Consider the following 12,522-nt stretch of genomic DNA (forward strand, 5'->3'; position numbering starts at 1 on the left):
GTCATGTGTGACTCTTTGTGACCCCTTTTGGGGTTTTCTTGGCAAAGATACTGGAGTGCTTTGCCATTTCCTTCTCCAGCTCATTTTACAGATGAGGAAACTGAGGCAAACAAGGTTAAGTGACTTGTCCAGGGTCACTAGGGCTGGATTTAACTCAGGAAGACTAATCTTCCTGACTCCAGACCAGGCACTCTATGCAGTGCACCACCTAGCTGCCCCAAACCCAGGATGCCAGCACTATAATCTGTCAGCAGCTAAGAGCAAAGGGTGGAAGGGATAACTCTCCTCGCTTAAGTTTTGGGTTTCTTTTTTTGCTAGGCAGTGGGATTAAGTGACTTGCCTAGGATGATGCAGCTAGTAAGTGTCAAATGTCTTGAGGCTGGATTTGAACTCAAGTCCTCCTGACTCTGGGGCTAGTGCTCTATACAACTGTGCCACTTAGCTGCCCCTCATCTAAGTTTTTCATATGGCAACCTTGTTCCCTCAAACTTACCCCCGGCCTGCCACTATGTGTGTAAAGTCTCAAGCCTGGCAACACAGGGCCAGAGAGAGAAATAAAGGCCTCACCTTAATATAGGTGTCCAGGGCAGGATGCACCCTGTGGGCAGCCAGATGGATGGAGAGTGATGTGGTGTAGGGGAAGACGGCTGTCACCACATGGCTGGGGGCTGGGAATGAGAAGATCTTGAAGCCAAACTTCTGGTAGAGGCGGATGAGCTCCGGGGATGGTGACTCTTCACCCTCACTCAGGATGCTGCCCACGGCATAGCGGCACTTCTCCGGAGGAACCTGTGGAGAGGTGGAAAACAAACAAGGCATCAGGGCTGGTATTCCGGGTGGGGGGCTCCTAGTCATAGATGGGAAGGCCACAGTAACTGACAAAGAGATGAACAGAATCACAAACTCAAACGGGCGGCTGTAACGGTAATCATAATAATAACAGACATGTATATTGTGATTTATATGTGATCTTTCACTCCTCACAACCCAGTGAGGAAGGAAGCATGCATTTATTAAGCATGCTTTGTGCCAAGGACCGTACTAGGTGCTTTATAAATATTCTCTCATTGGACCCTCACAACAACTTGCAGGTAGCTGCTATTAATACCCCCCATTTTACAGCTGAGTAAACCGGGGCAGAGAGAGGTTTAGCAACTTGCCCAGGGTTATACAATTAGTTAAGCATATGAGGTCAGATCTGAACTCAAGTCTTCTTGATTCCAGGCCTAGGGCTCTATCCACTGTGCCAACCAGCTGCCTCTAACCCCAGTTTATAGATGAGGAAACTATCCTGATTTCCCAGCATCAGTAAAGAGGCAACTGCTTCCCCAACCTGGACACCATTCTGGCCTTGTATTACATGTGGGCACATAACATCGAGAGTCAAATCAGAGAGGGCACAAAGCACGAATGATGAGGGAGGGGAGGAGGCCTCGGAAACAGGCAGGGGCCGACCTCTCCAGCTCTTCCTTCTTGACAACAGTCCAGGTGTGATGTCACTCTGCTGCCACCCCAAGGCAACAGACAGGCTTGCAGACGGGGTAATATACTTGTGCCAACCAACGACCCAGAGAATGACTCACACTGCCCCCCTCAACCCCCCGACTCCCAATCTCCTTTAAGGAGTTCAGAATGCTTTATATGTAGCCAGTGGCTTGTCCTCTGAGCACTATAGGAAAAGGAGAGATTGAGGAGGAAACAGAATCCAGGCACTCTGGAGACAGACACAGCCCAGGCTGGCATCCAGGAAAAGGCAAGGCAAGCTGGTAGCACCAGGCAGGAAACAATGACAGTGTCCATCGCCCCGGATGGAGGTGGGAAGGAAGGGTCTCAAAACAAAGCCATCCGTTCAGACCAAGGATTACCAGTTTAAAGTCTGAGAACCCCCTAAAATTTAGGTCTTTCTTCAGCTCCCAGAAAGATTTCTCTCGGGCACCAAGCCCTTCAGGTTGGGTTCTCCAGGACTCCTCATTTTTTTCTTCTTTCATGTCCCCAATTTCACCCTCACTTCCAACTCTTTCCTCTCTGATGGGCAGATGGTGTGACTCAGCTCCATTGTCCTTTCTAATTGACAATCCATGTTTCATCTCCTCTTTTGGGATAAACCTGAGATCATTCTCTTTTCCCCCATGCTTTCTGTTCTTTGGTTCACCTTCTGTCTCCTGACACCTACTCCCAGCTTCACCCAGATCATCCCAGGGCCAAAGTCAAGAGACTTCCAGGTGAGGCAGGCTACTTTACTAGGTCTCCCGTCCCCAGCATTAAGGATCTCATCTGCCTACTTCACAAAATCTCAAAGCGTGAAGGGACTTTGGAACAGGGATCTCCTCTAACATTCCTAACAAGTCACCTCATTTCCACTCCAAGGCCTCCCATGACATGGAACAGTCTTCAATCCTCCCCAACTATTCCTCCAGGCTCCTATTTTTGGGGGCTGCTCTGCATCCCCCCCCCCGCAACCGTACCCTCTATTTCCTGTTCTTTGCTGCCATGGCGAGATCAAACTCTTAACTATCCTGGGCAGGGCACAGAGGTCCAGACCTCACTACTTACATCCACCAGAGCCCAGGTTTTTCAACTATTTACAGGTGTCTTCCCCCAGATGGCCTGTAATAGAGCCGTCTACGCGCTATCCCCTTAATAAAAGGATTTGTTCTGTGAAGTCTGGATTCACTCAAATGGCCACACTTGAGGACCTAGAGGGCCACATGTGGCCTCGAGGTTGCAGGTTGCCCACCCTTGCCCTAAACTGTCCTCCCCCACGGCCAAGTCTCCCTTAACCTTGGTCTTAGCTCCAACTTGCCTATACTTTGCCCTGATACCCAGTCTCTTACCAAGGCCTGCCACCCTTGCTTCTGGGCTCTACCTTACGCTTGCAGCAAGTAGCAACCTTGACCCTACCCAGTACGTCTCCTTTATCAGCTAGCCGGGAGGCTTCTGTTCTGGTCCTGGGATTCCCTGCTATTAAACTCCTGGTATGACTTCAGATGAGTCATTTCCCCCTCTCTGAGGCTATCTTTCCCAGAGGGATGGATAAGATGATTTTGCCTGCTCTTGGCCAGATGACCTGAGAGGGCCCTGCAGTCACAACTGCTGCCACTAGAGGGAGCAACACTCCTTCACAGGCAAACACGCAGCCTCCCCACCTTCTGGCCTCCCAGCACACACACAAATCTTTCTGCTGACCTGGTACAGACCTCAGGGCTTCAGAGGCCCCGAACAAACTCCTCTATTCAGACGCTTTGAGCCATGCTTGCTTGGTGCTCAGATCTACTAAATGACCCTCCCGACCGCTTTTTCCAAGTCTGAGAAGCATGGCCCTCCCCTCCCAAGCTCTCTCTGAAGCTACTCCTTCATCTATTAATCAACAAGCGTTTATTAATGAATTACTTACTATGTGGCAGGCACTAGGCTAAGTGCTGCCCTGGACAGAACGGGGGAGAACTCCTACAAATACTATGCTTGGCAGGCACCAGGCTTGGGGGGAGGGGCAAGTGTGGGGCCAGGCTACCAGGCTTCCTAGAAATCTGAAAGACAGGTAAATCCCATCCTTTCTGGGCACCTCAGTTTCTCAGAAGAGGCTACACCAGGAGCATTACAAGTGAGATCGGTCACCCTCCAATGTGTTTCTCAACTGGGCAAGCGGGTCATCCAGGAATTTTGGACAAATGCTGAGCACCATCTCCTTGATGGCCAGGAGCAGGCCCAGCCTAGTAGTGGCCTCTGGGAATTTCCCAGAGTCAAGAAGTCAAACAATACAAGTCTATCAGGGCCTTTAAGACCCTAGAAGGCAGTAGCAGGTAACTGCCCCTTTTTGCTTCCAGTTTGGACTTAATTTTGGAACCAAGGCAAGAGCAGCCGGGTTTCCTCTGGTGACAAGCTTCCCTATCCCTCCACCCCATTGCCAAACTCAATGTCCAATGTGACTTAGGGGCATTAAGTCTCAGCAGCTGGACAGTCCTTCTCCCCCAGGGAACAGGGGCAAAAAGTCAGGGAAAAAGACTGCCCCACGGGGCAGAAGCAAAGGCAAATGTTTGCACAGCCAGCCAGCTCCTCAGCCAAGTTGGAATAGGTTTGTTTCTTTCTTCCAGAGAAAGGGCATTCAGGGCTTAAAGATCTCAGGTCTAAGGAAGCCACCCAAGGGCATTTGCCGGGATACTTCTGCTAGAAGGAAGTTCTACTAATCAATTAGAAGGAAGCTCCATGAACCAAGATCAAACCAATGCTGCCACTGTCCCAAGAGGGGGTGATAACCACTCCCCCATGCCCACTCATCCCAATAATTTTCTGGCCCAAAGTGCCCCTTCCCGGCCACTGTTCCTTATGTATTATCTTCTTCATTAAAATGTCAATAAACTCCTGGAAGGCTTTACACTTGTATTTGTATTGTGGAGGAAATGTACAAATCCTGTACGCTGTGAGTTTGGGGGAGACATCTCCCCAGAAATCCTAACCCTGGAGGTCAAAGACACGAAGCTTGCAGGGCTTTGCTGGCCTCCTCTGCAGTCCCATCTATATTCTCTGAGGAGATGAAATCAAGACCTCTGACCCCACCAAGACAGTGTGAGGAGATTAACTAGGAGGAAACACCTCGACAAGAACAGACCTGCTTGTGGTTTACTCCAAAGGTAAAATGTTCTCTTCCCTCCCCACCCCACCCCCAATGACTTAACAACCTGTTCCTACTTACCTCCAAAATCAGGAAAAAAGCAGAGCAGGCTCACCTGAGAGCCGAGGACACTTCTGTCATGTAAAATTCTGAAGGCTGTTTGTACACAAAGCTGTGTACAGACCCATCAAAGTATGCTATATCCTGTTCTCTGAAGTAGCTAGCCGCCTAGCAACTGCCCATCAGAAGATACTAATTAGACTATTCATCTACTAACCTTCAGGTGAGGAATGCCTCTCCGGGAGGATTTTAGGATCTCTAGGCTAAGGAATTCCCCAACAGTATCCTGAGCACTGCCCCTTAACACACAGCAAGTACTTAATAAATGCTTTTTCCTTCTTTTTTTCATTCATTCATTGATACCTGGAAAGGAGGTCGGGGCAGGAGGACCCCTTCCAAACTGGAAGAATGTGAATTCAGATCTGAGGATTGGCCCAATTCCTTGAGAAAGGAAACCAAGGAAGGACTCATTCCCTCTTGCCAGGATTCTTCAAGGGTCTCATGTCCACTGAACCCTAAACTACTATCTATTACCACCCCAGATCAGGGTGATTGGTTAAGAGGTTTAATTTACTAAAAAACAAGCCTTCTGCCCAGGGAAGGACCCACTGTCCTCTTGGTTGGTTGACAGGGTGAACTTGGGTGAGTCAAGATCTAAGAGGACTGGCAATCCCAGAGGAGCTAACCCCAACCTCAATAGGCTTTATGACCCATGCACAACTCACCAGACATTATTTATTCAGTGGCTATCTCGCTCCACACCCCCTTCCTTTCTCCTTTTCTCTCTCTACTACAATCAAGGCCAAGGCCCAGGATAGAGGGGTACCAGGCTAGGGGCAGGCACCTGACCCCTCAATGAAAGAGCAATCAATAAGCCTTTATTAGGTACCTACTTTGTGCTAGGCACTGTGCTAAGTGCTGCGGAGGGAGGAGCCCATGGTCTAACGGAGGAGACAAATATACACAAACAAGAATATGGCTGTTTGCTGTTGTTCAGTCGTATCTGACTCTTTGTGACCCCATTAGGAGTTTTCTTGGCAAACATACTGCAGTGGTTTGCCATTTCCTTCTCCAGCTCATTTTACAGATGAAGAAACCACAAGGTGAAGTGACTTGCCCGGGGTCACACAGCTAGGAAGTGTCTGAGGCCAGATTTGAACTCGGGAAGAGGAGTCCTGCTGACTCCAGGGCCATGGGGAAGGCCCTAAGATTAAGGACTAGGAAAGGCTTCTTGCAGAAGATGGGATTTTAGCTGAGACCTGAAGGACGCCAGGGAAGCCCAGAGGGGGAGATAAAGAGGCAGAGCATTTCAGGCTTAGGGGAACAGCTGCTGAAACTGCTTAAGAGTCCAGAAAGGGGGAGTCAAAGAACAGCCAGGAGGCTAGTATCCCTGGATCACAGAGTTGGGGGGGGTCCCAAAGCATAAGGGACTGGCAAGGTAGGAAGGGGCCAGGTTAAAAGGGCTTTTGAATGCCAAGTGGAGGACATATATTTGATCCTAAAGGTGACAGGAAGCCCCAGGAGTTTGTTGAATAGGGGATGATGGGGAGACCTGTGCTTTAGGAAAGTCTCTCTGACGGGGGTGGAGGATGGACTGGAGTGGGGAGATACTTGCAGCTGAGAGACTCTCCAGAAGGCTACTGCAATAGCCCAGGTCAACAATTCAACAAACAGTTATGAAATATCTATGTCCAAGGTACTACACACCTGGGCTGTGCTCAACAGACACCTGCCAAGTTTGAAATGACTTCAGCAGAGCACAATTATCCCAAGGGTTTGACGTTGGCCTAGGGTTAGGTGCTGGGTATTCCATTACCTGAGCACAGCCTACACTGACAGAGATGTCACATTTGGATTTAGTCAAAGGGCCACACTTGAGGACCTTGAGCCTGAAGGTTCCCCACCCCTGTGTATAGTGAAAAGGGGACAGAATTTGGAGTCAAGACCACCTAGGTTCAAATTCAAACTCTCCCTCCTACTACCCATGTGACCCCAAGTCACACTTAAACCACTCTGAGCCTAAATTTAAAATAAAATTTAATTTGACAACATTTAGTGATAAGATACAGTGAAAATAACACCTGGAGCACCTACTTCCACTGATTTGTAAATGTAAAACACTATACTGTGAATTATTACCATTCCTTTGTTCCAAAGTCAGGGAATACAAAGCTATTTGCTATGAAAAAATTCCCTCCCCTCCCACCAAACAACATACACCTTCCAGGCACCACTGGGTCTCTGGAAAGATCAGTGGTGATGTTCTAAGCATCCCAAGAAATAAGAGAAGAGGCCACCCCCCCCAGGTTAAGGAAGAGGAGGGGTCAGGGTCCTGAGATTATGAAACACCAGCTCATCCACTCAAGGCCCCAAAGAACCACTGTCTTTCACTGAAGGAAAATGGGCAGAGACAGGGGTGCACCAGATCCTTAATCAGCTTTGATAAACAGAAGGGCATGCATGCTATTTCTCCTGTGGATCTAAAAGCATCTACAATCCATGCTTGGGGAAAGGTACTCTACAGAGCAGAAAGTGTCCTTACTACATCAGTGAGGAAAGAGGCCCAGAGAGGTGGTTCAGCTTGCTTAAGGAAATTATCCAACTCAAGCCTAAATGAAGGGAGCATCTGTTCTGGCTCCCTGACCCTGCTACTGTCAGGATCGGGAGAGAGGAGGTCCTCTCAAAGGTAAGACTAACTTGGCCACCTCTGCTCCCCACAGATAGGAGGAAGCCAGCTGAAGCAGGAAGCTGGTGGGGCAGCCCAAAGTGGGGTCGGGGCCCAGGTGGCAGACATGTAAATAGAGCTGTGATGGAGCCAAACCCCGCCTCTGGCCTGGGAGGTAAGGTAAGCTGAGCTAGGCCCTCACCAGACCTTGCCTGCCTCAATTCGGTGGGGCTCCTCCACCCCAGGAAGGTTGCACAAGTCCCAGATAGGCATTTAGCAGCCACGGGGTCCCCACCACCCTTGGCTCAGGGTTAAGGGGGTGGGTGGAGACAGGTGTGTGGGAGAAAGAGAAGGAAGGGGGTAGAGAGAATTCTGTCCTAGTCTGAGGCCAGGCTAGACTTGTTTGGGACTAAGCCTGCTGAGGCCAGAGCCCCGGGTCCCACTGTGTTCCCCTTACTATGTTTTAGCAGGTAGTGCCTATGGCTGGGTTTTTGGGTTTTGTTTTATTGTCATTCTTGTTTTGTTAGGCAGCTCCTTGGGCCTTGAGTCTCAAATATGATCCGAGTTCAAATTAGCCTTAGACACTCATTAGCTGCATGACCCTGGGCATGTCATTGAAACTCCATCTACCTCAGTTCCATCATCTGCAAAATGTGGATAATAACCGCACCTGTCTCAAAAGGTGGTCTTGAGGACAGAATGAATATGATTCCTAAAGTGCTCAGCAGAATGCCTGCCACATAGCAGGCACTTTAAATGTGTGTTCCCTTCCCTTTGGGAATGGCTAGTACCTAGTGTTCAACTGGTTCTGGCTTGTCCGGTTGGCAGCTACCCCTCCTCTCCCTACCCATACTCTGAAGTCATTTAGAAGAGGCCTTGGCTGGCAGACCACAAACCCGAGGGCTCAGGGAAAGATGGCCAAGGCGATTTAGGGGCTACTCCCAGCCTCTCCCCAGGGCCCTCAGGGGCTGCCTTCCGGAGCCCAGCTGACCCCTCCTCCATCCTGAAAGGCTATGGATTAGTGAAGGGTCACTTGGGGGGGGCAAGGGAAAGAGTCCTGAGCCCCTAATGGATGACAGTGGAGAGCAAGCGGACTCCAAGAACTCATGCTCAGCCAAGTCCCGTCATACACACAACTGAGTGAGAGCCAGCTTCACCCAGGGAAATGTGGCTAAGCACAAGAAGTTTTCCTACCCACAGACAAATAAAGCTTCTCTTTTCTTTAAAAATGAGAGGGCAGGAGACAGCCCTCACCTGCTACATTCCATTCCTATTTAGGAGAGTCACCATAGCCACTCTGGGCCTCAGTTTCCCCCTTCCCTTCCGGGCCCCAAGGCTGCCGAGCCTCCCAGAGCCACATAAAAGGGCTGGGTGCGTCTGCCTTCCTGTGCCACCTTTAAGTGGGAGGAAGAGGGGAAAGGTAGGTGGAGTCTGTGGGAACCTGAGAAACGGGAGCAGCTTGGCCTGACACTCACTTTGGACAGGCTCACTCAGGAGCCTGGAAGCCCAGGCCACTAGGCATCATTCTCTCTGGAAGCCCTTCCTTCTGCAAGAGGCATTTCTCAATCCCTCAAGGAATACTTCAAGACATCCAGCCTGGCTACCTACCTACCCCCAACCAGCCTTCCAGCAGGCTAACCCACTCTGCTGAAACAGGCTCAGCACTTGGGAGGAAGGGGAGAGAGAGAGACATGGAGAGAGAGAGAGAGACAGACAGACAGAGATGCCTAAACAAAAAGAATGAGCTAGTTCAGGGATTCTTAACCTGGGGTGCACAGCCCACCTAGATAGATCTCAGGAGGACCCAGAACTTGGATGGAAAAAAAATCAGACCTTTATTTTCATTAACTTCTAAAACTAAAATTTAGTATTTCCTTCAATTGTTCAAAAACATTACTCTGAGAAGGGGTCTATCGACTTCACGTTGGTCTTGGACACAAAAAAAAGGTTATTTCTGGTAGGGTCGTCCCTAGTCTACAAGTCTCCTTCTAGGCAGCACAGGTGGTCCCTGGATGCCAGGTGTCTGGCCACATCCTGGGATGGAAGGCTAGGAAGTCTCTGCTATGACCCAGATGAATCAGAGAGGGTCTGGGAGCCAGGGCGGCCCAAGGTCTTTAGGGCTTTTAACTGTGTCTGTGACCCAATCAGGTCACGCATGTGGCCGTTAACTGAACAGGTGCCTGTACAAGCACAGAGATGCTACCACCTGTAGTCCTACCTATCAGAGTGGTATAAGCGAGAGAGGGGACACAAAGCGCTCTGGACTAAGCCAGAAGTTGGCTCTTGTGCTGGCTTCCTTCTAAGCTGTGGACACTCACTGAAGGCAGCAGATGTGAACTGTCAGGCAGCTTCAGGGAAGTGTCCAGGGCTCTTAGGTCACCTCAGCTCCCTCAATGGGTGGGGACCAGGTGTCACTGGGTACAACAGAGTGGCCATGACGTGGCTCTGATACAGAATAAGGACACAGGTGCTTCCTGCAATGTGCCCTCCTGAGACGGGAGGGGCTGGGATCACAGAAAACTTAGCCAGTGGGAATCTATTATTACTATTACTATTATTATTATTATTATTACTATTATTATTAGGTAGGGGAGGCCCAGAAAGGGGAAAGAAGAATAAAAGTGACCCCAGTCCAGAGATGGCCTAAAATCGTTCTCTTTTACCTTTCCATACATGGGAGTGGGCAAAAGCCAAGGCCAGAGAACCAGACCCAGGACACAAGTTTGTCCAAATTCTTGGGGGGATTGGGACAGGAGGTAGGGGAGGACAGGAGGCAGGTCAAGGTGAGGTAAGGATGGGGTAGAGGAAGAAAGAAAAGAGAAGAGCCTGACTTCTCTGCCCTAAGCTAAAGCACTGTCAGAAGGCCATAACTGGCCTGCCCTCTCCCCGCCAAGTTTGAGAAGAGTACAATTTTTTCCCTGTGCCACTCAGGGAATCCTGTAGGGTCTGGTGGCAGGGATCTGTCCAATCCAATGGACAAAGAAAGTCTCATACTGTACCCTGTAGATACCCTACAGGCTCCTTTCCCAGGATCTTTGACTTTTGGCATCTGTCTCAGGTACTCTAGGAGCAATGCTGTATTAGAAAACTTTGTGAGATCATTTATGTCTGGGCCACAGGAACCCATGCATCAATGGCTGGCCGTCTCTAACCCTGACCCTGAGGTAGCAGAGAAGCCTCAGTTCTTGCTGGGGTCCCCCAGCTTGCACTCCAAGCCCCCAAAAGCAGCTTTTTCCTCCTCAGTGCCTGGATGTGAAGCTTCAGCAGACTAAGTGGGTTAATGTTAGGTAGGTTCTCTTCTCCCCACCCCTTCTGCTTTGGCAGACGTGACTGTATTTGGGGCTGAAGTCGCCTGGGGCCAGAGGCCTGACCCGGGTCAGGTGCTGGATGAATGGTGGCCATTGGTAAGGTGGACTGCCCAACTATCTCTCTCCAGAAGTTGAGTTGGAGAGGGTGGGGACCCTAGCATCACAGAGTTTCCTACTGATCTCCTGAGCACAGGGGAAGCCTGGCCCAGGTACAGAAGAGGTAAAGCTTAGTGAGCAGAACAGATGGAGCTGCCAAAGTCTGCCAAGTCCATGCCCACCCATCAGAGGTGGAAACCTGAGCTGGGCATTCCAAAGCCTAGGCCCAGAGCCAACTCTGGGTGTGGGGAAAGAATAGATAGAGATGGGGTTGCAGAGCAAAAAAGATGAAGAGCCCTGCCCGCTGGGCTGAAAGCCCTGAGATGCCAGCACACCAGGCTGTGGGCTGTACCTCCCCATGCCACGAAGGCCACACTGGAGAGCCCTGACTCACTCCCCAGGACTCCAAGCCAGCCAGACGCCTACAGAGAGCTGGATGGCCTGCTGGCCGGCCCCAGGGCAGCGATGCTGCTCAGCCAGTCAGGCATCTTGGGCATCAAGGGTGACTCGGTTCATCCCCACTACCTGGCCAACTTTGCTCTCAACTGGGCCGCTTGAGACCCAAGGAGAGAAATGAGAGGGCTATGAGAAGGGCCGTGGAAAGGAACATAATAAGGCAGCCAGAATGGAAGGACAGGCCCGTACTTTTCAAGCTTCTATCCCCAGCCCACACTGGCTCATCCCCATGCCCAGAAAAGGGAAGAAGGTGCAAAAGTACGAGAAGAAACACAGAAACAGTACAAATTCCAATACATATTCCCACGTTACACACCTGGAGACAGGGCCATGGAGAGTTAGGCTGAGGGCAAGGGGTGGGTGCAGGTAGCTGGCTGTGGATGGAAGAGCACAAGAAATGTGTGAGCCAGCTCTTAAGAGGAGGCCAGGGCCCCAAGGAGGCTGAAGGGCCTGGCGATTAAAGGCCTAGCTTAGGTGAAGCTGGGGGGTGGGCAGAATCTCAAACCCATGATGGAGGCCTCTTGCTATAGCAGCGAATAAGGAAAGCTCACCCCCTAGCAAACCCCTACGCTCAAGCTGGCCCTCAAAGCAGTGCCAGCAGAACTAAGCCCTGGGCTCAGCAAGGAGCAGGAACCCCCCAGCCCGACACTTACCGTGTAGGGGTTGTCATAGTAGACCCCAATGGAACTAAGGCGTGGAGAGATGCTGCAGCTCTCCGTGAATAACCGGCCCGACTCCTTGTAAGGGCCCACGTGGAACTTGTAGGCCAGTGTGATGTTCCGGATTGGGGGAGACCCCGCACTCACTACCACGTCTTCCAGCAGCCCAGAGTACACGGCAAAACCCAGCAGGGTCAGCAGAAGGGTCAGCACCAGGGCCGCAATCAGGCCCAGGAGTAGTAGCTCGGACATGGCTTCTGGGCCCTCCGCTCCCCAAGAGATGCTGTAGGAGAAGAAAGAGCCAAAGGGACGGTGAGTGAGGTGAGGGATGGCGGTGCCCTTCGCTCCAGCCTCCAGCCCAGGCAGATGTAGCCTCCCTCACTCTGTGGGAGCCACAGTCCTTGGGTCCCTCCACTGGAAGCTATGAGCCAAGAGGAGGGGGAGGGGCCAGGAATGTTTACTGCTGGCCAGATGACCTAGAAGGTAGCCACAAAGGATGACAGAAGCCACAAGCTTCTTTATTTCTTAATCACAATCACTGAGGCTCTGAAAGCAACCTGGCTCTGAAGGCCAGACTGTCATCACAACACCTTCAACCTGAATCATAAGGAGGGTAGTAGGATTGGCTTAAGGGAGAGGAAACTCCTGCCCTGAACAATGCTGGAACCC

The 12,522-nt window shown here is 50.8% G+C and overlaps 1 protein-coding gene across 6 annotated transcripts in view; it reads right to left on the reverse strand.

Annotated features, from left to right (window-relative positions):
• The window catches only part of TEX264 (testis expressed 264, ER-phagy receptor), a 41,582-nt gene that overhangs the window by 23,698 nt on the left and 5,362 nt on the right, over window positions 1–12,522 (reverse strand). For all 6 annotated transcript variants that reach the window (XM_020999058.1, XM_020999059.2, XM_020999055.2 and 3 more), the window contains 2 exons: window positions 11,848–12,136; window positions 568–789 (listed from right to left, as the gene is read on the reverse strand). In XM_020999058.1, coding sequence (XP_020854717.1) covers window positions 568–789; window positions 11,848–12,105 — 480 coding nt within the window. In that variant the 5' untranslated portion in view covers window positions 12,106–12,136. The remainder of the gene's footprint in view (window positions 1–567; window positions 790–11,847; window positions 12,137–12,522) is intronic.

The sequence above is a fragment of the Phascolarctos cinereus genome, unplaced genomic scaffold, assembly GCF_003287225.1.
Source record: "Phascolarctos cinereus isolate Bilbo 61053 unplaced genomic scaffold, phaCin_HiC Scaffold_4;HRSCAF=312, whole genome shotgun sequence".
NCBI lineage: Eukaryota > Metazoa > Chordata > Mammalia > Diprotodontia > Phascolarctidae > Phascolarctos > Phascolarctos cinereus.